General features: G+C 43.1%; 1 protein-coding gene across 1 annotated transcript in view; it reads left to right on the plus strand.

The window, feature by feature from the left end:
- Positions 1–24,900, plus strand: part of CPLANE1 (ciliogenesis and planar polarity effector 1) — a 4,248,669-nt gene that overhangs the window by 2,414,416 nt on the left and 1,809,353 nt on the right. The window contains exon 26 of the mRNA XM_044076333.1: positions 7,938–8,101. Within this exon, the coding sequence (XP_043932268.1) occupies positions 7,938–8,101 (164 nt within the window). The remainder of the gene's footprint in view (positions 1–7,937; positions 8,102–24,900) is intronic.

Genomic DNA, 24,900 nt, shown 5'->3' on the forward strand with positions numbered 1-24,900 from the left:
ATGAGGACCAAATACACTTGAAAAAATATACTCCTGCTCCCAATATGACATTACGTAGTTCACATATATGGGGGCAGAAGCTGCCCCCATAGCTACCTCAGTTGTTTGCTTGTAGTAATGCCCTTCAAAAAACAGGAAATTATTAACCAAAATTGCTTCCATTAATGAAGTGAAAACGTTTATCTGGTCCTGGCCATATAACTTGGTCTTCACTAATTGATATTTTAACCACAGTAGCCCTTCCTGATGGGGTATTGTAAACAAATTACGTACATCTATCGTAACTACTTAGTGTCTTCAGTAATCTTAACCCCATTTAACTTCCTTAAAAAATGCCAAGAATCCTTAGTAATGTATGAAAAGGTTCTTAAAACTTTTTGTAAATGATAATCTAAAATTTACTGATAAAACAAGTCTTGCTATGTTTTCCATCAACAATGGGCCTCAACATCAAGTTACTTAAACCCCTATGTATTTTTGGTATACTAAAAATATTACTTATCATAGGTTGATCATTTTTTAAGTAACTATAAGTAGATTCATTTATCTGGCCCTGATATAGCATATCGTCAAGCATTATATCTAGCTTGCTGTATGCTATATGAATTTACTTTATACTTCAGTGTATGTGTCCTCCAATAACATTGCAGTCATGCTGTTAATATAATCATTTTTATCCATTACCACTGCACCGTTGCCTTTATCAGGCTTCATCACACGAATATCTTTATCGTGGGCTAATTCAAACAGCAATTGTTTTTCCTCCAAAGTCATGTTGGTATCAGTACCATTGTTAACATTATTTACCTTCTTATATCTTTCCCTAATATCAATTTCACATATTCTTTCATAAATTCCAACTAAATTATTATAAGGAGGATTAAAATTTCTTGGCTTATTTAATTTGCTTCTCTGCTGGTTAAATGTCCCCTTCATTAAAACACGTCTTAAGTTTCATTTTTCACACAAACAACTTTAAATCTATTAAAATTTTAGCAAGGTTCCCCCGTCTACTAGGTACCAAGGTGAGCCCTTTGGATAATAAATCAGCATGACCAATATCTACATCTTTCTTAGAATAGTTATAAACTTTGTAATCACCATTACTATTTAAAATAACATGAGGTTCATTAAACATTTTTGTTGTATCAATCAAAGCATTAATAACTTCAATCAGTGCATCAATGTCCACACAAGTATATTTTGTTTCAATACCTTGATTGGTTTGGACATTAGAAACCCCCCTATTACACACTTTAATACTTTCAATATTTTGTGATTCATATCCATAACCAGTAATATTTATCAATTCCCCACAGTCTTTAACACTCACTCCAGTATAAACACATTCAGTCATCATCATCTTCTTTCAGCTGTTCCCGTTAGGGGTCGCCACAGCGGATCATCTGTTTCCATTTCTTCCTATCTTCTGCATCTTGCTCTGTCACACCAACCACCTGTATGTCCTCTCTCACCACATCCATAAACCTTATCTTAGGTTTTCCTCTTTTCCTGTTACCTGGTAGCTTCATCCTTAGCATCTTTTTCCCAATATACTCAGCATCCCTCCTCAGCACATGTCCAAACCAATATAATCTTGCCCCTCTGGCTTTGTCTCCAAACTTTCCAACCTGGGCTGACCCTCTAATATTCCTAATCCTGTCCACCCTCATCACACCCAATTGCAAATCTTAACATCTTTAACTCTGCCACATCCAGCTCAAACACCTGCCTTTTTGATATTGCCACTGTCTCCAACCCATATAACATAGCTGGTCTCACTACCCTCTTGTAGACCTTCCCTTTTACTCTTACTGATACTCGTCTGTCACAAATCACTCCTGACACTCTTCTTCACCAACTCCATCCTGCCTGTACTCTCTTCTTCACCTCTCTTCCACACTCACCATTACTCTGAACTATTGATCCCAAGTATTTAAACTCATCCACCTTCGCCACCTCTACTCCTTGCATCCTCACCATTCCTCTATCCTCCCTCTCATTCACACACATATATTCTGTCTTAGTCCTGCTGACCTTCATTCCTCTTCTCTCTAGAGCATATCTCCATCTCTCCATGGTCGTCTCCACTTGTTCCCTACTCTCACTACAGATCACAATGTCATCTGCAAACATCATAGTCCACGGGGACTCCTGTCTGATCTCGTCTGTCAACCTGTCCATCACCATTGCAAATAAGAAAGGGCTCAGAGCTGATCTTTGATGTAATCCCACCTCCACCTTAAATGCATCCATCACTCCCACCGCAGACCTCCCCTCTGTCGCACTACCCTCGTACATGTACTGTACCACTCTTACATACTTCTCTGACACTCTCAACATCCTCATACAATACCACAACTCCTCTCTAGGCACCCTGTCATATGCTTTCTCTAAGTCTACAAAAACACAATGCAACTCCTCCTGACCTTCTCTGTACTTCTCCAGCAACACTCTCAGAGCAAACATTGCATCTGTAGTGCTCTTTCCCGGCATGAAACCATACTGCTGATCACTAATCATCACATCCCTTCTTAACCTAGCTTCCACTACTCTTTCCCATAATTTCATGCTGTGACTGATCAATTTAATCCCTCTGTAGTTACTACAGCTCTGCACATCACCCTTATTCTTAAAATTCGGTACCAAAACACCACTTCTCCATTCCTCAGGCATCCTCTCACTTTCCAAGATTTCATTAAACAATCTGGTTAAAACTCCACTGCCATTTCACCTAAACACCTCCATGCTTCCACAGGTATGTCATCTGGACCAACAGCCTTTCCATTCTATATCCTCTTCATAACTATCCTTACTTCCTCCTTGCTAATCCATTGTACTTTATGATTCATTATCCCCACATCATCCAACCTTCTCTCCCTCTCATTCTCTTCATTCATCAACCCCTCAAAGTACTCTTTCCATCTCCTCAACACACTCTCCTTGCTTGTGAGTATGTTTCTTTATTATCCTTTATCACCTTTACCTGCTGCACATTTTTCCTAGCTCTGTCCCTCTGTCTAGCTAATCGGTACAGGTCTTTTTCTCCCTCCTTAGTGTCCAAACTTTCATACAACTCTTCATATGCCTTATCCTTAGCCTTCGTCACCTCTCTCTTTTCCATGCACCTCATCTCTTTATACTCCTGTCTACTTTCTTCATCTCTCTGACAATCCCACTTCTTCTTTGCCAACTTCTTTCTCTGTATACTCTCCTGTACTTCCTCATTCCACCACCATGTCTCCTTGTCGTCCTTCCTCTGTTTTGATGTCATACCAAGCACCTTTCTATCCATCTCCTTTACTAGCTTTGCAATAGTTACCCAGGTATTTGGTAACTCTTCACTGCCACCCAATGCCTTCATGCGCACACCAGTAAATATAAACACATTCAGTAGTTGTTTCATAAATCATTCCAGACTCGTTAATTGTTCCACTGTTATCCGCTTCAGTAACAAAGTTGATAGCTGTATCATATACAAATTCAAATTCATTAGTGCCACATAATTCAACTACTTCTTTTTCGGAGACATACTGTACTAAATTATGTGATTCATTCTCAATTAGAGTAGTCGATTCACTATCTGCACCAAAACGTGATGAAACAACCATTCCAAATGTTGTATTATTGTTAATATTGTGTCTATAATCAACAGAAACCACTGTGTCACTGTTACTGTCTGAAATGTTTGAGATATCAGTCTCATAAACACTTACATTCAATAGCGGATCCGATACGACATCCTGTTCTATCTCCTCCATTGATTGTAGTATCCGCTGTACTGATAGTTCCATTTGGGTCTGGCTCCTTGCTCCATGTACCACATTTAGTCTTCTCTTCTCGTCGGATAAACTTCCTGTCCCTTGTTCTGCAATCCATCGGACCATCTTGGCCCGCCTTCTAAAGGGACCACCGTCTGATGTTGGCTAGATATATTGGGTTGTGATGTCACTTCCCGTTCACCTTCTTCTTTCCTATTGGCAGGCGTATTCTGATTGCCATGGTTACCGATGGACAAATGGTAAACCTTATTGATTATATATTCATTCATATCTCTCTTAATCTTCCCACATTTCCGCTGAAAAATAATGTGGCAACTATTGTCAGTACTAGTTAACATGTTTTTGAAGTTGGACTGGTACTGGTCAGAAAATAAATCACTTAAAATAAATTCATTTTCTGCTTCCAGTTCTATCATATAATTCTCAATCATTTGATTGTTATATTTTATCATGATTCTCATAAGGTCCAAACCGGCCCGGTCAAACAACTGGTGGACTTCCTTCAGCATTTCTGATTTTCCTTCAATCCCATTAGGGTACCTCCAAAGGCACAAACCGTGTGGTGCTACCCCCAATTCTATGTTTCTTTGAAGGTAGCCATTCTCAAGATGCAGTTTTTTAAAAATAACCAGCTTTTTCTCAAACTGTTTTATCCTGTCTGCTAAAGTTAAGTCCATAGCTTCTTGCGAGCTATTTTTAATAACATTCACATTGTCCATATTTTATTTTATTTTATTTTATTTTACATTTGTTGACCGGGCTAGTCTAGCTGGATATATGTCCATTTTCAGTAGAGGCCCGGGGAGAAAAGCTCCACACATAACATAAGCAAGACAGATAGACATATTGTTAATAAAGACATTACACAAAAAAGATATACATTTAGATCAACTACTAATCAAAAATCAGCATACATTAAAGGAACTCAAAAATTTAGATTCATACAAATGTTCTGTCGATTTCAAAGCAAGTTTACCTAAAACATAAGGTTTTGCAGTTAGGCAACAGCCAAGAAGATTACATTAGAAGCTAGAAGGGACGAGAAGTAGAAGGAGTATGAAGGAAAGAAAAGAAATGACACAGGCCAGAGTCATAAGTAAGAGAGGAGAAGAAAAAGACAGTCAAGACAAGGTGGGAAGAGATGGTAGATGTAGGTCAGAGCATAAGAGGACAAAAGAGAAGGGAAGCAGGGTAGATGTTAGATTTCAGGAAAAGAAAAGGGGTAAAGGTTAGGAGAGAGTAATGAGAGGGAGGTTAGCCTGGAGTATTCAAGAACAGAGCCAGTGGGTTTGGAAAGCTAGCCTGGAGTACTACAAGAACAGAGCCAGTGGTTTTGGAAATGTAGTTTGATTTGTTGTTTGAAGAGAGGCAGGGATGAGATTAGTGTTAACTCTTTAGGCAGCAAATTCCATACTCTGCCTACAGTATTGGTGAAAAGAGAGTCACCAGCTACGTTGTGGGCCTTTATGGGTTTGGTCATAAGTTTACAGGAGGAACGAAGAGAGGTGAGATTGTTATAGTGGAGTAGAAGTTGTGAAAGTATAGGGGTATTACAAGGTTGATACAGTATTTTGTGGGCAATTATAAGTTGTGAAATATTAAGAAGGTTTTGTAGTTCCAGCCAGCCTAACTGTTTCAAATTGAGGCAGTGATGTGTTCTAAAAGGGTTACCAGTGGCGCGGCAATGTTATTATAGCAAGTTGCTAGTTTGTTTAGGTTAGTTTTTTTAAGGTTGGTGAAGATAGGAGAGGCATAGAAGAGAGTAGATATAAGATGGGAGTGAGCAATAGTAGCTCTAGTTGATGGGGTAAGAAATGGTTTTATACGGTATAATGATCCAATTTTTCTGTTAACAGTTTTGATGGTGTTGTTGATGTGTTGGTCAAAAGAGAGATTGTTATCAATGGTAACACCAAGTAGTTTTGTCGTGGATTTAGGAGAGATGATTGTTTTGTTGTTAGAGTAGATAGAGAAGTTAAGTGGAGAGGTACGAGTGGTGGGGGTGAAGAGGAGAAGTTTGGTTTTTTTTGGCATTGAGAAGTAGATACCGTCTAGTAAACCATGTTTCTACAGTGTTGAAGGTAGTTTGAGTTAGAGTGGTTAGATCAGAGGAGGTGGATGCTGAACAAATGATAGTAGAGTCGTCTGCATATTGAATGCAGGTAGCTTGAGGAATTACAGAGTGGAAATCATTAATAAAGAGGGAGAAGAGGAGAGGACCAAGGATAGAGCCTTGAGGGACACCAATTGCAATGGGAAGTAAGGAGGAGATATGGTTTTCCCAAAGAACGGCTTGTTGTCTGTTACTGAGGTATGATGTAAACCAGTTGATGGCAAGGCTGTCAAATGAGAGGGATTTGAGAATGCTAATTAGAGAAGAGTGGTTGACCATGTCAAAAGCTTTAGAGAGGTCAATGAATAGGGCAGAAGAGAGTAGGTTCTTGTTGCGATTGCTGTTAATGGTATCTACAAAGGAAAGGAGGGCAGTGGAAATTATACTTGTTAAATTTCCACTGTTCTTTTTCACAAGACAACAGGTTACTGGAATTAGCCTCTTCTCCATTATTATTAATGGGAATTCCATTACCTTGTGCTGTTGCCTGCAACTGTTGACCACTGCTACCGTTAATGCCATTGAACTGAGTGGGCTGGGTGAGAAGAACACCCAAAGTGCCATAAATATTGTTGCCGATACTATTCCGCTGTTTGTCCACTAAACTTATAATCTGAACTGTATGTTCAGCCAACTGCTGATTTATCTTCTTTAGTAACTCAACCACTTCACCAGTGGAATCCAAACTCTACATATCTGTAGATATATTCCACACGACCAACAATATAACCAGTTTTGGACAACCAAAGATACCACCGATACACAGAGCTGGAGACCAAAGGTTTAATGCAAACACAAGACAAGTTGATCTAGGTTTCGTCCCGCTGTAATGTAGGACTTCTTCAGCACTAACTTTTTAAAAGTTCACAACCCCTTTTATATGTACAATCCCACCAATTAATCAATTAACTCATTTAAACAATTACTAAACACAAATCAAAATTTAAAAACTCACTAACGTTGAACACATTCAATATATTAATAAATGAATGCATTCAGTAAATATCACATGATAAAATATAAAAATGCTTTATATACAAATATTTGATAGAAAATATGTATATATTATTTGTATTGTGTTTATCCCAAAATGTGGTTATATTGTTGGTGATGTGTACAGCATGTACCTAGTTAACACAGAATACCTTAGCAAAACATAAGTAGAATGTGGTCTGTAGGTCAAGGTCTTGTTTTGGGGTAACAGTTGTCAAGCATATGTTCCCGTAAGGGTGCAGCCCAGGAATATTTGGCTGAGGAATCTATCCTGGTTGTTTCGGCAGTCAGAATTGTATGATACTTGGTGCAGAAAGTAGGCATACTTATTATAATATTGGCTTTGTGAGTAGAGATCCGGCTGTAGGAAGTAACTCCCCACCATCTTCTTGCATTCTGTTTCATTTCTTTATTACTTTTGCTTGATCCAAAACTAATGAGACAGGAGGTAGGAATGGGTTACGAGCTATAGGAGGAAGGATTAGCAGCCTGAAAACGTTTTGTGTTCCTACTAGTCCACCTAAGTTCTGATGGTTCTTCCAGCCAGAGCTGTAGTCCCACAACCAGCTTTGTGGTAAGTGCCCATAACTTTTCTATTTTGTGTGAATTTACTTTTTTCTTTTGTCAAAAAAACAAAACAAAACATAGTACTGGCATTGCAGTACTGTGATCGACCAGTTTCACAATTTTCAAAACCCACTTTTCTACCACTAGTGAGTTGTGGTACCTTTTAGGGACTACTGTCTATTGAATAAGTTAACACTGCCCTTGACCTTTAATTTAGAGTAGGCCACGTACTCTGCGGATAATTTAAACTATTCACATGTTCTTTAGATAGATATCTTTGCTTGTTTTAATAATCAGTTTTAAAAGTTTTTATTACAAAAGCTTCAGTGACAAGTGTTTCCATTCATATTTCGGTTTTACATTACGAAATATTATTTTGCCTCAAGAAGAAATCTATCTAAAATGAGCAGAATTGAAAACTGTTGCTTTGAAAACTTTTCAGAAACATTTGACTTTAGTAAAACTGATATTCTTTCCGTTAGGTCCCAGAGACGCAAAGTGTTGTTGCTTCTGTGTTCCATCCAGAAGCAAAGCTAAAGACGGGAAGAGAGAGTAGTGTGGATACAGGGTACTTGGATTCAGGAGAAACTCCTTTGGGTGTCGATGATGTGAATGCACTTGAAGAACATCATGAAAATGCTCTGGTGTAAGTTTGTCTGATAATTATACAACTGGTACTTGATCTCACTAATGTTATAGAAAAGCTATGGTTGACTTGTTGCGAGTATTAGGTACTTTTGTGTGCCTTAACAAAAAAGTCATGTTTCCTTGTTAAAAACTATTTTACATACTAGATTCTGTGACTTTGGTATACATTTTGCATTATAGATGAATGAGTTATTTTATTATTTCTGTATCTGTGATTGCTAATGTCACAAAAAGGGATACTGCCAGCCCAGCTATCTGGAATTTTGCAAATAATTATATGTCATTTGTGAATATCAACATGATTCATATAAGATGCTTGTGTTATAACTGTATTAGAACTGTATGTCATGTGTATATCAAACTTGTTTGTACAGACGTGTGTTGAAAAAGATTTTTGCAAAGTGCTTGAAATGTAACCACAGCATGCCCCACTGGAAAAGAACAGAAATGTACATACATTATTGTAACTGTTTAAATATATATTATAACAGTGGAAACTGGAATACAGGAGGTTAACTTTAGAAAAATAGCTGAAATTAAATTACTTTATGGCAGCAAGGAGATGCAGTGTCTATACTGAGAACTTTTCTGTTTTGTCTTGGAAGTGTTTTATTGTTTTATGATTTCCACCATTTGCCAGGAATCCGAGGAAAAGCCCTTGTCTACGTATTTTTTTACAGGTAAATGCTAAATTCTACCAGTTGCTATCAATGGTTGTTTGGGGCTTCGGAACTAGGAGTCAGATGACAAGCCATTATGTCAGTCTGCAAGTAATCCCAACAGTAATATTTGAGATATTAATTTGAAAACTCTCTGAGAGAGACATAGGATTCTGTATTCTGTCTTGGACCTGACAATGAGAAGATCCATTCACTACACATCTGCCTTGCTCTTAAGTAAGTTAACTAGGGTATAGTAATTATCTTAGATCTAGTCAGGAATATAGCAAAGTTTAGTTAGCTATTTTTCTTCATTTATTTGAGACTGTCCTGCAATGTTGATTTAAATGTTTCTGGTGATTTTGAACTGTGATGTCACTGTAATTATATACCAAGTATTTTCTTGTTCTTTTATTATTTATTATTTATTATTAAATATAGTTCAACCCTTCATTGTGGCAGCTCTTTGTAGAGGTATTTAAGTTCTGAGAGTACTTGTATATTTATTTGGTGACACTCATAATAGCCTTGCTGTTGGTCAAACTACCATTTGTATTAATAGTAATATTACACAGTAAGATTGGGCACCCTTTGTTAAGGGCCTTAAAGTAGCTGATAAGGAGTTGGCAGGTGGCAGTGATAACTACCTTATAGTCTGGGCAAAAAGGGTGCCTTTCCCAGGTGTGTGTGTGTGTGTGTGTGTGTGTGTGTGTGTGTGTGTGTGTGTGTGTGTGTGTGTGTATGTAAATCAAACCTCAAAATATGTGTGTGTCAGCTACTTGGGCAGGGACAGAAAGCACTAGTTGGACAGTGAGAGTGCTGGAGGTCTTGGCTTGGCCACTCTGCCGAGATTTCCACTCTATAGCTTTGCCAGTGGGAAGTCTTACTGGGGATCTGGAGAAAGAGGGAGAAACCAGCCCCGGACTGACTGTGGTCTCTGTGTGTTCTTAAAGGAAATTGCACTTGATGCAAAGAGCTGCATCTCTAATACTGTGTGTGTGTACCTTGCCATCCTCTCAGTGTACATCCCCTACTGGTGTCAGTGGTGACGATTAAGGTTCCTTGATTGTTGGTTCTCTGGTGGGGAGTCACAGCTAACATTCTAAATATGTGCAGTGTAGATCATATTCCTTCCAAAATGTCATTCCAGAGCAAGGTCAGAAGTCAAATGAGTATGGAAATAAGAATCAGGGGGCAGGTTTCTATAATGCATTTTCGCACATTTTCTGTCTCTTCTCACCTGGTAAAAATTATATCTTAAGCAGCATATCTGAATATCTGAAACCAAGGCCTCCTTTCCATGTTAATGTTGCACCAATACTGATATATGACCTTCACCACATAGCAGCAAAAGAGTAAGGTGACATGTCATCACTGCTGAATCCTTAATTTTCTTTTGTTGCTTATTCCTACATCTTTCACCAAGGGACCTGGGTTCTTTCTAAGCTGTAGGCCATTACCATGGGGAGAGTTATAATATTCTTCAGTGTGACTCCTTTTCATTGCAAAACCAGTCCACTGTAATATTTGCATAATGTTCCTTTATAATTACTGCTGCAGTAGCCTTAACTGTATGGGTTATATCCTGCCAAGGATATAACAGCCAGAAAGCCTTCCAAAGCCTTGGGCTCCACTTTGAGCTCATCTAACCAGCAGTCCAACCACCAAAAGCTTCAGTACTTTCTTTCTGTGCTTCAAGAGTGCCCCTCGTGTGGTCTACAGATGTTTGACAATGGGCTTACGTTCTTCCATTGCTGTGCAGATAATTTCCCTCTAGGGAAACCTTCCACATCTTTCATATTTCTGTGAGAAAATATATGTTTTACTGTCTCTAGTGTGTTTCACAGTAGCCGCGTGAAGAGCGAGACCCACTAGAGCAAATCCTGAAATACAGAGACTGAATGGTCAAAAGAATGGACTTACATATACTAAGTCCAATGTCCTATTTCTTGGAATATTCCCTTTTCTCTGAGGTATGGTGGTCTTGTAGTTGGATTATATACCATGTATATGGGAGGTCTGGCAGGGTTTGTCCCCCACATAGGGGTGTACAGGGAGGGCTTGCCCATGGGCTGTCTTCGAGATTCACTCTTCTGTGTTTTTGGTCTTTTTTTTTTTCGGCATGTTGGCCCTCTGCATTTTCAGTGCCAGCATTTCAACAGGGAGCCGTGTTTTACAGTATTGCTGCAAAAAATTGCTGGTCTGAGACACTGTTTTTGTTCTGTACTTAACTTTTACTGTTTTTGTTTATTTTAAGCACTTTTGTGGTAAAACTTGTGTTTATTTTAATAGATTTACTGTGTTTTCTTTGGCACCAGTGCATTTTGAGAGTGTCTGTATTCTGCCTGTGCACACTACTTTTAACAACTTACTTGCATTGACTTGCTGTGCCTACGCTAACTGGGAATCAGACTTCACTAGCAGCAGAACCATACAACAGTATACCTTTTTCATAGTTCTACCATCCTGCTGGACCAAAAAAAAAACTTGCAAATATCCCTTGCCAAGATAGTGGGCTCAGTCTGTGCCTCAGCTGCTTGTGGGTGACTGCTGTAGCCATTACTGGTTCCTCAGACCATTCAACCCCCCCCCCCCCCGAGTCCCTCTGGTGTAGCTCCGTCAGTCACCATGGACCGGGGGTCAGCCTGTTCTTTGCAGTTGTTCAGGTGCCCTTGCCAACATGGGATAGCCACTTTTATTAGTCTTGGAGAAGAGAGATGGGAGTGGATTCTGTATGATGTCTCAACCCTATTTGGTGCTCCATAAACATTTGTTTGGGAATAAGTCCCTCACTAGTGCCTAAAGTGGTTTCAGACTTTAGATTAAGCTAAATCATCTATCTCCCCGTTTTCTTTCCATTACCTAAAAAACAGTGAGGAAAGATTCTTCATACTCTGAACATGCATAGAGATCTTAGGTGTTATCTTGATAGAACTAAACCTTTTAGGAAAGCTGAATAGCTGTTTATTTCCTATGTAGGTAAAGAAAAAAGGGCAACCCATATCAAAACAGACTATTTCCATATGTTTGTCCCTTGCCATTTTATTTTATTATTTATGTTGTAATAAGACACTTACAAGCAGGGTTATGGCTCATTTTAACTCATTCACTCGGGAGCAGCTCATGAAAAGCTGCCTGCTTAATTCCACCATAGGAACAACAGTGCAGCCTGAGCTCATTTTCAGAAAATCCATTTGTAATACCATACAGAAAACAAATGATCTGGAGTAGGGACTTTATTTGTCAGCAACCTGTGGGTCTTGGATCCGATATTGGATCCGAGTCGGCAACTTATTATACAGCTATGGATCTGAGCTCCTAGCTCCTCCCCTCGCCCATAATCCCCTGCCAACCCCAAATGACCCCAGATCTAGTTTGCCGCTTTTAGGTGTGACAGCTGGATATTGAGCTCCTGGCATTTTTCAGATAAGTGACTCTGTTTCTGGTCAGATTAGTATAATTTTCATTATTTAAACAGTGTGTATGTATTAGGTTTCCCTATTTTTTTTTTGTTAATTCTTAAATTTTTAGAGTTAACCCTCCCCTCGCTGGTTGTTAGTGTGTGTGTGTGTGTGTGTGTGTGTTGCTTGCGTTTGGGGCCTAGCGTGCTTGTGTAGTTTTACTTAGTTTGGGTTATCATGTCAGAGGCCCCAAAACCCATCTTCTCCAAGTGCACCGAGTGTGGCCATAAGCTGTCTCCGGCTGATGGCCACACTCGGTGTGTTCGGTGCCTTGGGGTTGAACACCTGTCCTCGGGATGTACCATTTGTGCAGCGTTCAACCCCAGGGTACTGAAGGAGCGGAGGTCGAAGCTGGTCCTGGTGGGACTTTTGCCCCCGGATTCGGCTTCGGCCTCCGCTACTCCCGTGGTACCTCCTCAGCCTGTGGTGGTGGCCACTCCTGCCCCCCTTCCCCCGGCCGGGATTCAAACTCCCACTAAGGCGCCGGAGGACAGGGAGGCCAGGAGGGAGAAATGGAGGGAGAAGCACCACAAGCGGTGGGCCGAGGCTTCCACTTCGGCCCCCCAGCTAAGCAGGCTTCTCCCTCCACGGCTTCCAGGTCTCCTCCTCCTCTGCTCCGATCACCTTGCTTCTCCCCGGGACCCGAGGAGGAGGAGACCCGATCTCCGTCGAGGTCATCGAGGCGGCATTCCAGGCCTGTCTCGGTGGCCTCGTCGAGATCCACCTACAGCCTGTCTGATGCAGACTTGGACCAGATGATGAGAAGGTTCATCCAGGCCCAGCTGCAGATGGGAGTGCTCCTGCCTCCCCCCCCCCCCTTTGGGGGGGGAGCTCGACACCCTTTTTTGCTCCAATAGCTCCTTCTCGACCCGCTTCCCGGGTTCGGAGTGCTTTGAGCCGGGCAGCGTTGGAGCCGAGGGTGGGTTGGCACCGACAGTATTGGGTACTTCGGATCCGACCCTGCCCTCGAGTCTGTTGGTTCCATCATCGGATCCGACCTCTCGGAGACGTGGCCCGAGCTTCGGATCCGAGGGATTCAGTGTGCCTTCGGCTCCGTCTAGGTCGGAGCACACTGGTCCCTCCGATCCGATGGTCTCGGCGCCGGTTCCGATCCCTTTATCTGATCCGACTGGGAGTTGGTTCTCGGAGCCCAGGGAGAGCAGCCCCCCTCGGCCTTCGATGTAGTGGAGTGGGCTCTGTCGAGAGCATCCGGACCTCCGGCCCTTGTCTCGGCTCCACCCTGCACTCCCTCTCTGCTGGGTCAGGCTTCCATCACCCGGCCACAGGGACAGCCTGCTTCGATGTCCCAGGTTGTTCCTTTGGAACAGGACATTGCTGGTGAGAACTCCTCGGACAGCCCCCCCCCCCCCCCCGAGGAAGTGCCTTACAAGCATAAGTGTAAGAGGAGGCATGTGGACTCCCCCGAGTCCTTAACAGAGGACACAGACTTGGATGAAGGGGAGGGCTCCCCAAGGTCACCCCCTGAGGATGTCTCCTTTGGAGACATCATGGAAATGCTCAGGATCGGGAGGGGTGGTCTGCCCCCAAGGCTTCCTCCGACGAGTCCGTGTTTCTGGAGGCATTCGAAGCAGGCCCGTCTACCTCTTGGGTGTCCCCTCCGGCCGATCCCCTGGTGGACCTTGTTACCACCAGGGCGTTGAAGGAGCCGGACACTGTGGAGCCAGTCCCTAAACGCCCGGATAGGATTTTGAGCCCCCCCCCCCCGCAGTCCGGTCCCACTGGAGCAAGGGTCCCCCCGTAGATGCCATGTTGATGACGGCAGCCACTAAGAGGGAACTAGCTCAGGAGAGCCTCTCGGTCCATCCACCGAGCAAGTAGTCCTGCTCAATGGATCGCCTTGGGAAGCAGGTATTTAGTTCAGCGACCTTCTCAGTAAGGTCCCTGAACTACATGGCACATGTCATCAGGATGCAGCGAGATCTTATTAAAGAATACGCTGCTTCCCCCCCAGAGTCCATGTCGGTGGAGGACAAGCAGTTGTACTCCACTCGTATGGCCACTCTAAGATCTATTTCCAATACCTCTATGCAGCTGTTGTCTCACGCCACTGAGGGAGCCGCTAGAGCTAGCAGAGCGGGCCTAGTTATGAGACGCCAGGCCTGGCTCCGACATTGTGACTTCGCGGAGCCCTTTAAGGCGTCCTTTGCGAATGCCCCCTTTGATGGTTCTGCCTTGTTTGGCAAGACCATTCGCGAGACACTTGTCCAGAGCAAGAAGGACGGGAAGACGTTGTCTGCCGTCGGAGTCCGCTTCTCTGCTCCCCAGAGGTCCTTCTCCAAGAACCAAAAGGGACAGAAGAAGATGTGGTTCCGGAAATCGCAACATTCCCAACCTGCTCCGGACAACCAGTCCTTCCGTGGCAGAGGAGGACAGGGAGGATGCCGCCCTAGAGGCAGAGGGGCCCCGAGAAACTTTGGGTCTAGAGAATCTTTCTCTGATCGGCCCACACAACAGCTCTGAAGGGTTGCCCGACTGCTCCACTTTGGAGGCAGTCGGGGGGTGCTTCTCGAGGCATCTGTCAGCATGGGAGTCCATCACGTCAGACCGCTGGGTGCTTCGGATCATATCCAGAGGTTACAAAATCCCAATGCAACATGTCCCCAGACTCAGGAACCTCCCCGATGTACCACCCGGTCAGAGGGAGGCTGCAGCCGCAGAAATCCAGCAGCTGCTAGAAAAAAGAGCCATCCAACCCGACCCCCAGACCAGCTCGGATTAGGGTTTTACTCCAGGTTCTTTCTGGTGCCAAAAAAGACGGAGGACTTGAGACCAATTCTAGACCTTTCCCTTTTGAACCTGTCGTTAACCAAGGAGAAATTCCGAATGGTCACTCTTCAATCCATTCTCCCCCTCTTGCAGGAGAACGACTGGATGTGCTCAATAGAACTTAAGGATGCGTACTACCACATTTTAATGGACAGACGATCCAGGAGGTTTCTCCGCTTCCAGCTGGGAGCCAGCCACTATCATTCAGGGTCCTTCCCTTTGTCCTCACCACAGCCCCCAGGGTGTTCCCCAAAGTTTTAGCAGTGATAGCGGCCCACCTGAGACTCCAGGGAATGCAGGTCTTCCCATACCTGGACGACTGGCTCCTGACCGCCCCAACAAGGCATATACTCTGGTCAGCCAGAGACTTTTTTCTCTGCCTAGCCCCCCAGTTAGGCATCACGATCAATACGGACAAATCCTCCCTTGCTCCGACACAAGTGATAGAGTTCATAGGGGCCAGATTGGATACGAGAAGTCTGCGAGCCTACCTCACTTCGGAATGACTACAGAATCTGAGACTTCATGTGCGGGCCATCCTCCAGTCAGAAACTCCACCAGTGGAATTGATCCTGAGGGCACTGGGCTCCATGGCAGCGGCAATAACGCTTCTTCCATGTGCTCGTCTAAATATGAGGGTACTACAGTGGACCCTCCAAGTACAATGGTCCTTTCAGCTTCTTCCTCTCAATCACCCTATCTCTATCAGCAAGGCTTGCAGGAGGGCCCTGTTATGGTGGCTCCAGTCCCCAGACCTCCATACAGGCCGACCCTTCTGCGCTCCACTTCCTCTCGTTCACGGTGACCACGGACGCTTCTCGCCTCGGGTGGGGGGGGGGCATTGCTCAGGCAGAACAGTCCAAGGCACGTGGAACGACACAGAGACCTCCCTGCATATCAGTGTTCTGGAGATGAGGGCAGTGCTGTTAGCGTTGCAAGCACTTCAGAACCTTCTCCCCGTAGGAACTATTGCGATACAGATGGACAACATGTCAGTTGTCTGGTACATCAACAAACAGGGGGGAACCAGGTCTTACCCTCTCTGCCGAGAGGCCATGAGGGTGTTGGAATGGGTGATCTCCACCAACCGCTTTCTGATCGCAATGCACATTCTGGGATGGCCAACATTCTGGCAGATAAACTCAGCCGCACCATTCTTTCCCCTTACGAGTGGTCTCTCAACTCCCGAGTAGTGAAGCGGATATTTGCAAAATGGGGGCAACCCTGCTGCGATCTCTTTGCCTCTCCCTCAAATACGAAATGCGACAGCTTCTTCGCTCTGATTCACCCACCAGGGGAAGCCCCAAGAGACGCTCTACTGCATGCTTGGCCGCCCGGTCTACTTTATGCCTATCCTCCTCTACCCCTGATGCTAAAGCTCTTACAGAAAGCCTCTCGGTTGGGGAGCAGAATAATCCTCATTGCCCCATTCTGGCCTCGGCAAACTTGGTTTCCTTATCTGTGGTCTCACTTGGTGAATCCTCCCTGGATTCTGGATCCCAGCCCGGATCTAATATCCCATCCATCATGCTTACCGACCCCGAATCTGGACAACCTGAAGCTGACAGTTACGCTGCTCCAGTTCCACTCTTAATCAGGATTCCGGCATCTCTTCACCAGTCAAAGCCATCTTGGTGGCAGCGCATAAACCTTCCACCAGGAAAGTTTACCGCGGTAAATGGAGGTACTTTTCCATCTGGGCGGAACGTCATAATTTGGACCCCTTCACTGCTCCGTTAACGTCCGTGTTGGACTTCCTCACCGGACTTTTTCATCAAGGGGCTAGCTGTTCGACAGTCAAGGTACAATTGGCAGCCATCTCCCATTACCATGTGGGACATGAGACAGGTCCTTTGATGTCAGCTAAACTATGTTAAACCTTCCTCAAGGGTACTTTTCTGCTCAGGCCCCCTATCAAAGAAGCCATACCCCCTTGGGATCTATCCCTAGTTCTTCAAGCCTTGACTGCTTCTCCCTTTGAACCAGCTGCCTCGGCCGAACTTAAATATCTGTCTTGGAAAACAGCATTCCTGGTAGCCATCACTTCAGCTAAAAGAGTTTCGGAACTTCAAGCTCTTTCCATAAAACCCCCTTACTTGGTTTTTCATCAGGATAGAGTGTACCTCAGGACCAATCCCTCCTTCCTACCCAAGGTGGCCTCAGAAACCAATATCAATCAGTCCATCAACCTACCAGTTTTCTTTCCTAATTATCAAAATAAAGGAGAGTACAAGCTGCATTCTTTAGATGTGCACAGGCAGCTGCGTTTCTATATTCCTAGGACTGCTGGTCACAGACAATCCGATCAGCTGTTCATTTCCTTTGCCAAATTCAGTTTGGGTAAAGCCATTTCGAAGGTCACCTTACCACGCTGGATTTCCCAATGTATTCTTATAGCTTATGAAGCTTCTGGGAGGCCCGCACCTTAGGGAGTCCGTGCACATTCCACTCACTCCATATCTACTTCTGCTGCCTTTAGATCTAGAGTTCCCTTGGATGATATTTGCTCGGCAGCCACTTGGGCCTCATCTCATACCTTTATCAACCACTACAAACTGGACGTCATTTCCAGAGGGAGAGCATCCTTTGGCTCCGCAGTGCTCCGGAACATCCTTCCATGATGGCCGCCCATGATTCAGGTAGCTGGGGACTCTGTCCCACAGGTTGCTGACAAATGAAGTCCCTACTCCAGATTAAGAAGTTATGTACTCATCATAACGTTCCATCTGAGTAGGTGGCTTCATTTGTCTGCAACCATCCCCCCCTCCTTCCCCCTGGCCTTCAGAAGAGTTAGTTTTGTTGTATTATCCTGCTTTTTCCTGTTGGGATACCTTTCCAGGTATATGTGGGAGGGCAAACTTGATCTGAGGTCATTTGGGGTTGGCAGGGGATCATGAGTGAGGGGAGGAGCTAGGAGCTCGGATCCATAGCTGTATAATAAGTTGCCGGCTTGGATCCAAGACCAACAGGTTACAGACAAATGAAGCCACCTACTCAGATGGAACATTATGGTGAGTACATAACTTCTTATTCATAACTCTTTAACTATAAGAGCTAAACTAAAAATGTAAACGCGAAAGTTGTTCAGCAGACACTGACCTTTCCAACATTGTAAATGTTGATAGTGTATATCAAAGTCATTATTAAATATTTGGCTAGGAATGTTGATATTGTGCATAATTTTTACCTTTTTGGAAAAACAAAGCACAATATCTTGGTCAGTGTACCATGCAGACCCATACAATTTGTTAGTATGAATGTCAGCTTTAAAATTATACCTTAACCATTACTGTGTGATGTTCCTTTCTTGAGATATTCACAGAAATATGATTAATATATTTTCATAATTGATAAATAAGGCATAATATCTCATCACCTGTAACAGACAGAGCCTATGTATCAGTGTAGAAGTTGTGCATCTGAGTGTCAGCTTCAAAATGATGCATCATTTGTGTGAACACCATGCTCCCTTGCAAAGATATGGGCATAATAATGAAAAGTGTTATAAATGTATAATTTTCATAATCGTACAAGACTAAACAAACTGTGATATATGTATATGTGTAGATTACACAGACATAGTTCTTTTACCATGTTGTAAGGAGTAACACCGTCTTCAAAATGAGGTATTACTTGGCACACTGACATGCTCCCTTGCAAAGTTTTTTACCAAAATATGAAAAAAAATCATAATTTCCATAACCTAATTCCAAACAAACTTTGATATCTGCCTATGAGTACAACATACAGGCACCATTCTTTTACCATGTTAGAACTATAAATAATCTTTTCAAAATGAGGTATTACTTAGCACATTCAAATGCTCACTTGCAAAGTTATTTACCAAAATATGAAAAAAAAAGTCATAATTTCCATATCCTAAGTCCAAAACAAACTTTGATATCTGCACACGTGTCAAACATACAGGTACAATTATTTTACCATGTTGGAACCAGCAATACTTTCTTCAAAATTAGATATTACTTGGCACATACAGATGCTCCCTTGCAAAGTTATTTACCAAAATATGAAAAAAAAATCATAATTTCCATAACCTATGTCCCAAACAAACTTTGCTATCTGTCTATGAGTACAACATACAGGCCCCATTCTTTTACCATGTAAGAACTATAAATAATCTTTTCAAAATGAGGTATTACTTAGCACATTCAGATGCTCCCTTGCAAAGTTATTTACCAAAATATGAAAAAAAAATCATAATTTCCATAACGTAAGTCCAAAACAAACTTTGATATCTGCACATGTGTCAAACATACAGGCACAATTATTTTATCATGTTGGAACCAGCAGTACTTTCTTCAAAATGAGATATTACTTGGCACGTTCAGAGGCTCCCTTGCAAAGTTATTTACCAAAATATGAAAAAAATCATAATTTCCATAAGAGTCGTTTGCCAAGCTCAAAGAAATGAATTTTACACAACACATTTCATAATAGTGTTTTACTTGCTATATTGGTCCGACTTGGTCATGGGTGTTTTCCATTCTTCTCACAAGCTGCATGTTAGCAATCTTGCATGGCTCTCCTCATGCCATTGTGGAGGTTGGTCAAGAACAATGCAATGCCATCCTCAGTTAGGTGAATGCCATCCGATCTGAACAGGTGAACATCTTCCGCGGTGATGCCGAAGACAGAAGACAGTCTTACCTTATCTGAAATAAAGCGTGGGTGGGCACTGACAAGGGTGCACAGCCAGGGCACATGTAAAGAGAGAAAGCAGGGTAAGGACCGCCGCTCCACTAATATGCCAAGGACAGGCATGGGGCTCCAGATGTTGGTTATCTGTAGTGTCCCATAGCTGTGCTGGCTGCCCACTCAGACTGCTGATACCCCTATCGTCTCTTGATCTCCTTCATTGTCAGCAGTCTGCCTTACCTCTTCCTTTTCTCTTTACATGTGCCCATTCAGCAATGGACCTAATGGATGAGGGACTGAAGTAACTCACTAATTGCTGTCCTGACCTTCATACATTTACTACCCTCACCTACATACACCGACTACACCTGAAGGGAGGGAGACTGAGTGGAGACCTACATCAAGGCAACATGTCATAAGACCAAGACTGACCCAGGCTGTGTCTTTTTGTATGTGTCCTTTCCCGGAGGGAAACATTACATCACAGTGGCACACCCAAGCCCCATGCTTACCTAGGAGAGCAGCACTATGGGACTGAGCTGAAGAGTCTCCAAGTTCCCAACTGTGATCCCGGTGGATCACAAGATCCATGCTGGCTGGGTATGCCCCCTGTGATGCACCCACCAACCTAAGAGCAGTTGGCAAAAAAAACTGAATAGGGACCTGCCTGGCACTGGTGCTGAAGGGCTTGGCTGTTAACTAACATGGGGGCACAGAAAGGGCACATGTACACTGAAAAAACAGGTGAGGCACTCTGCTTTACCTCTGCCTTTTCCATTTACATGTGTCCTTTCGGCAATGGCCATTAGGAGTGGAAGGGAGGAGCTAATGTAAACCCTGTTGCCCTGACCTACATACATTGACTACACCTGAAGGGAGGGAGACTGAGTGGAGAGCTACATCAAGGCAACATGTCAAAAGCTATGACAACAGCACTATGGGAGAAATTTATGGCCATGGTACTCACCAAAGCATTCGACACACAGGTTGACCTTGCAAGTCGGGCACCCCCATGATGGCTCAGCACATTTACCCTTGCTGGCACAGTTTTTACATCTTGATTTACGCCATTTCACCGGAAAGTGAGAGCCATGCTCAAATTGGCTCACAGCCTCTGGGACAGTAATCTCAGTGCATCTTTTCCTCTTCTTGTAACTGGCAAGTAGATGCAAGCCTAGGTTCCTTCAGAACTGTAACTGTGTTGCTGGAATAGCACGTCCAGAGCGTGACAGTTGCTGATGGCTGATACTTTCACGGAATATAATGAAAGCATTGACAATGGCCACATCCCATAAGAACCAGAACAAGTACAGCCACCATTTGCGGGCCTTTCTGGCACTGGGATACTGTGTCCTGAGCTGATCTGCTCAGTCCACCCCATTCATGTAACTGTTGTATATGTTTACAACTGGTGGACATGGCACCGATGCCTTTCTTCCATCACGCTTTCTCCTGTATGTGCTGGAGACTGGCAAGGTTGGGTTACAGTTAGTTGACAGGAGGAATACTGGTTTGCTATCCTTCCATTCAGTAGCTAGCAGTGGTCCACTCTGCAATTGCTTGTAGTAGCCTCGAGCTGCTTTTCCAATGGCCTGTCTGTTGAATGTTAGAGGCCATCCTGACCTATTGGTGTGCATGGTTCCACAACAGTATAGATCATCTTTCAGCAATTGCTGTGCCAGCGGAACAGAGGTAAAGAAGTTATCAAATTTTATGTGATGCTTCTTGCCAATCAGTCCCCTAGTTAAGTCAACCACAACTCTGTGTGCCAGCCCGACCTCTGTATTCTGCTCCGTTTTTCCAGTGTATACCTGGAATTCACGTACATACCCATTGGTCAAGTCTGCCAACACCCACACCTTAATGCCATACCTCTCTGGCTTACCAGGCATAAACTGTCTAAAAGTCAAGCGTCCACGGAAGCCAGCCATGGCTTCGTCTACAGATACCTCACAATGCACATTGTAACGTGTCCTGCATGCATGAAGTACTGCATCCAGTACTGGCCGTACGTGATGTAGCTTGTCATGACCCCCAGAGCCCTGTGGTAGGCTCAGGCTGTTATCGTTGCAGTGGAAGTACTGCTGAATTTTTTCAAACCTATCTCTGGTCTTGTACTTTGCTATTGGGAAGCGACCATATACATGGTGCGTTTCCCAGTACTGCCTCAATTCAGGAACATGTACAATAGACATGTATATTCTGACACCTAGAAATGTGCGTATGTCTCCTGGGCAAACAGGACTCCACCGCGTATCAGCCTTGCCTGCTGTGGCCTGCCTCTGTGCAGCATAGCGATTTGTTTCATTAGCAATACGGGTGTATAGCTCCTCTGGGAACATCAAATTCAGGAAGTCCATCTTTGTGCTATCTGACCCCAAGTGATTTATTGGTCCTACTGGCCCCACAAGTTCCTCAGTGTGTAAAGTTTGGAGGTGTTTTTCCCACGTGATCTTATGTGGTGGGCATGCTCGGCATACCTGACTGGGTCGCAAGGAACAGTTGGGAATGCCAGTAGCAACTGTGCTGCTTGCAGTTGGTAGTGAACTGCTGACACATGCTCCCTGCTGAGGCACACCCATATCATTCTCTGACAAGGAGCTACTCGGACTCATATCTAGAGGATTTTCTCCATCCCAATCACCATACTCTGGACTACTTCCCACATCATGCACAGTTGAAGGCACATCCACACCCTTGTCGGCACTTGTAGTGCCATGCACTGTGGAGGACTGCATAGTTGTGTCAGTCAGACCACGTGCTTTCGTGAACACAGATAAAGGCAAGTCATCGTTTGCGTCATACTCTGAATGCACTTGGTGGCCTTGTGTGTGGCCAACTTGTGTATGGGCACCTTCCTTAGGTGTGCAAGTGGCACCTCATCCTCACTGTCATGGTCAGTGTCATAATTACTGGTCATGTTTGCTTTGGCAACTCGTAGTGGTCTTTCAGGAATGGCGGGCACAGAGGCATCATCCGTATCACAGGCAGTGGCCTTTTCATGCAGACGTGTGAGTGGAATGTCATCCTCTGAGTCATAATCATCATCCTCACTCTGGTTGGCATTATGTGGTACATCAAGGTGCATACCATTGTCTGAACCACTGCTACAACCATCACAGTCAGTTTCCTCACCCAACAGGTAAATGCTGCTTGCTTTCTCCTCAGCAGGTGGCATCTTTGGTGGTGGCTGTGTTGCTTTACACTTGAAATCACACCTGAAAAACACAATGCAATACAACATTCGGATGTAATATACCTGCACAGAGGCACGTGAAAAACAATGCACCTATCTTTGTCTTTCTATATCTATATTTCTATATTTTATATACATATATATATATATATATATATATATATATATATATATATATATCCATCTATATATATATATATCTACATACACATATAAATCTGTGTGTGTGTGTGTGTGTGTGTGTGTGTGTATATATATATATATGTCCCCAGCTACTTTACACCCTGGGTAGCTCACCAAACAGATATTTAAATAGTCTAACAGGTGAAATATGCTACTGGTATCTCAACCACAAAGGGAGGTAAAAGAGCAAGACAATAATCAGTAACTCAACAGAATGACTTCATAGTTCAAAAGCACAGGAAATATTTTACCACAGCAGTACAGAATAGTCGAAAAGAAATACAACATATGAGTTTGGATATTGTCATTGCCTTATAGTTAAAAACAGTTTATGATTTTCTGTCAAATGAGAGGATGCAAGGCAGTCAATAATAATATATATATTCAAATTCTTCATACAGTAGACCACAAATTCTCTTATTCCAGCCACTTTCTCATGAAAAAAACAGCAATTGAAGATGTAATGTCTACATTTTTCCTCCTAGACTGCTTACATTTCTTGAAATTGTATACATGACATAAATGAAAGTAGGGTGGAGGGGTAGGGGTGTACTGCAATCACTGCAAGTGGAGAAAGAGCCAAATGTGAGTTGTGCATTCATCAATGTGATAACGACTTCTACTTATGTGAATAACAGTGACAGCTGCTGACAGTTTTACCTGAAAAGTGACAATGACTCAGTACTATATTGTAACTGTACTGTGCTAATGACTTGCAAAGTTATGCATGGCCACACACAAGTGATAATTGCTGGCATTCATTATATTACCTTCTGCAGGTGTTATGCAACACAGTCATAATCTGTTATAAGGCCATAGTCAGTCAAATAGTATAACACTTACATATTTACTATGCCCTTCCTCCCACCTAAATTCCACACATGACTGACAAAGCCAGGAGAAATGCATAAACTATGGTAGCTCCATGCTGTCAGTAGTCACTCTGTAATAACCTTTATCTCACTCAGCCAACTACTCATTATAATCATATTAAATAATAATAAGACAAGCAGAAATGTCAAACTAGATAGCTTGTCTTCTGCCATTCACTTACTCAGCAAAAACAGTATAAAAGTTATTATTGAGCCCATCCTCCCACCTATTTGTTAGCAACATACCAAGTAATGAGGAATGAGTCATATTACAATTGTTTGTCTACATCACAAAATCCTGTGGAATAAACAGTAAATATCAAATATACGAACACAGGTGCAGACCATCATTTGCTAAGTAATATGGTCTGATACCCTTGTCCTCCCATGCTGACCAATATTGAATCCCCTGGAAACACACCAGAAACTAAGCCAAGTATCGAAGTCAATCATATAATGTCCAGGCAACAGACTGACACCCACACACCCACACACACATTATGTGCTGTGCCACTGTGCCACCCACTACATATACAATGAAACCAAAGTGTACATAATTACCTATCTACGTTTTATTTTTCAGGTTATCTGCTAAGAAATTTTCAGTCCAAGCGAAAACAAAATCTAGTCTAATGCTGACTTTTCAGTGTGTGTGTGTGTGTGTGTGTGTGTGTGTGTGTGTGTGTGTGTGTGTGTGTATGTGTGTGTATGTGTAACATCAACATGGCCAATACACACAGCCCCTATTAATCACCAATTTTCTTGCCCTTTGCACCGTAAACATCAAAACCATGTCACAGTATATAGTACAACAGGTCAGACCCATGCCAGTTGAGCTTTCCCTGTAATATTCCCTCTGTTTTATTAATAATATAAATAAAGCTTTGCTTTTGCATGCCTAAACTACAAAATAAGCCACCTACGGAGTGCTTCCAGATTACCACAAAGTGAACGGACGCCATAAATGTATGTCAAGAATGAAG

The sequence above is a fragment of the Protopterus annectens genome, chromosome 1.part0 (assembly GCF_019279795.1).
Source record: "Protopterus annectens isolate FY-2018-M chromosome 1.part0, PAN1.0, whole genome shotgun sequence".
In the NCBI taxonomy this organism is placed as follows: domain Eukaryota; kingdom Metazoa; phylum Chordata; order Ceratodontiformes; family Protopteridae; genus Protopterus; species Protopterus annectens.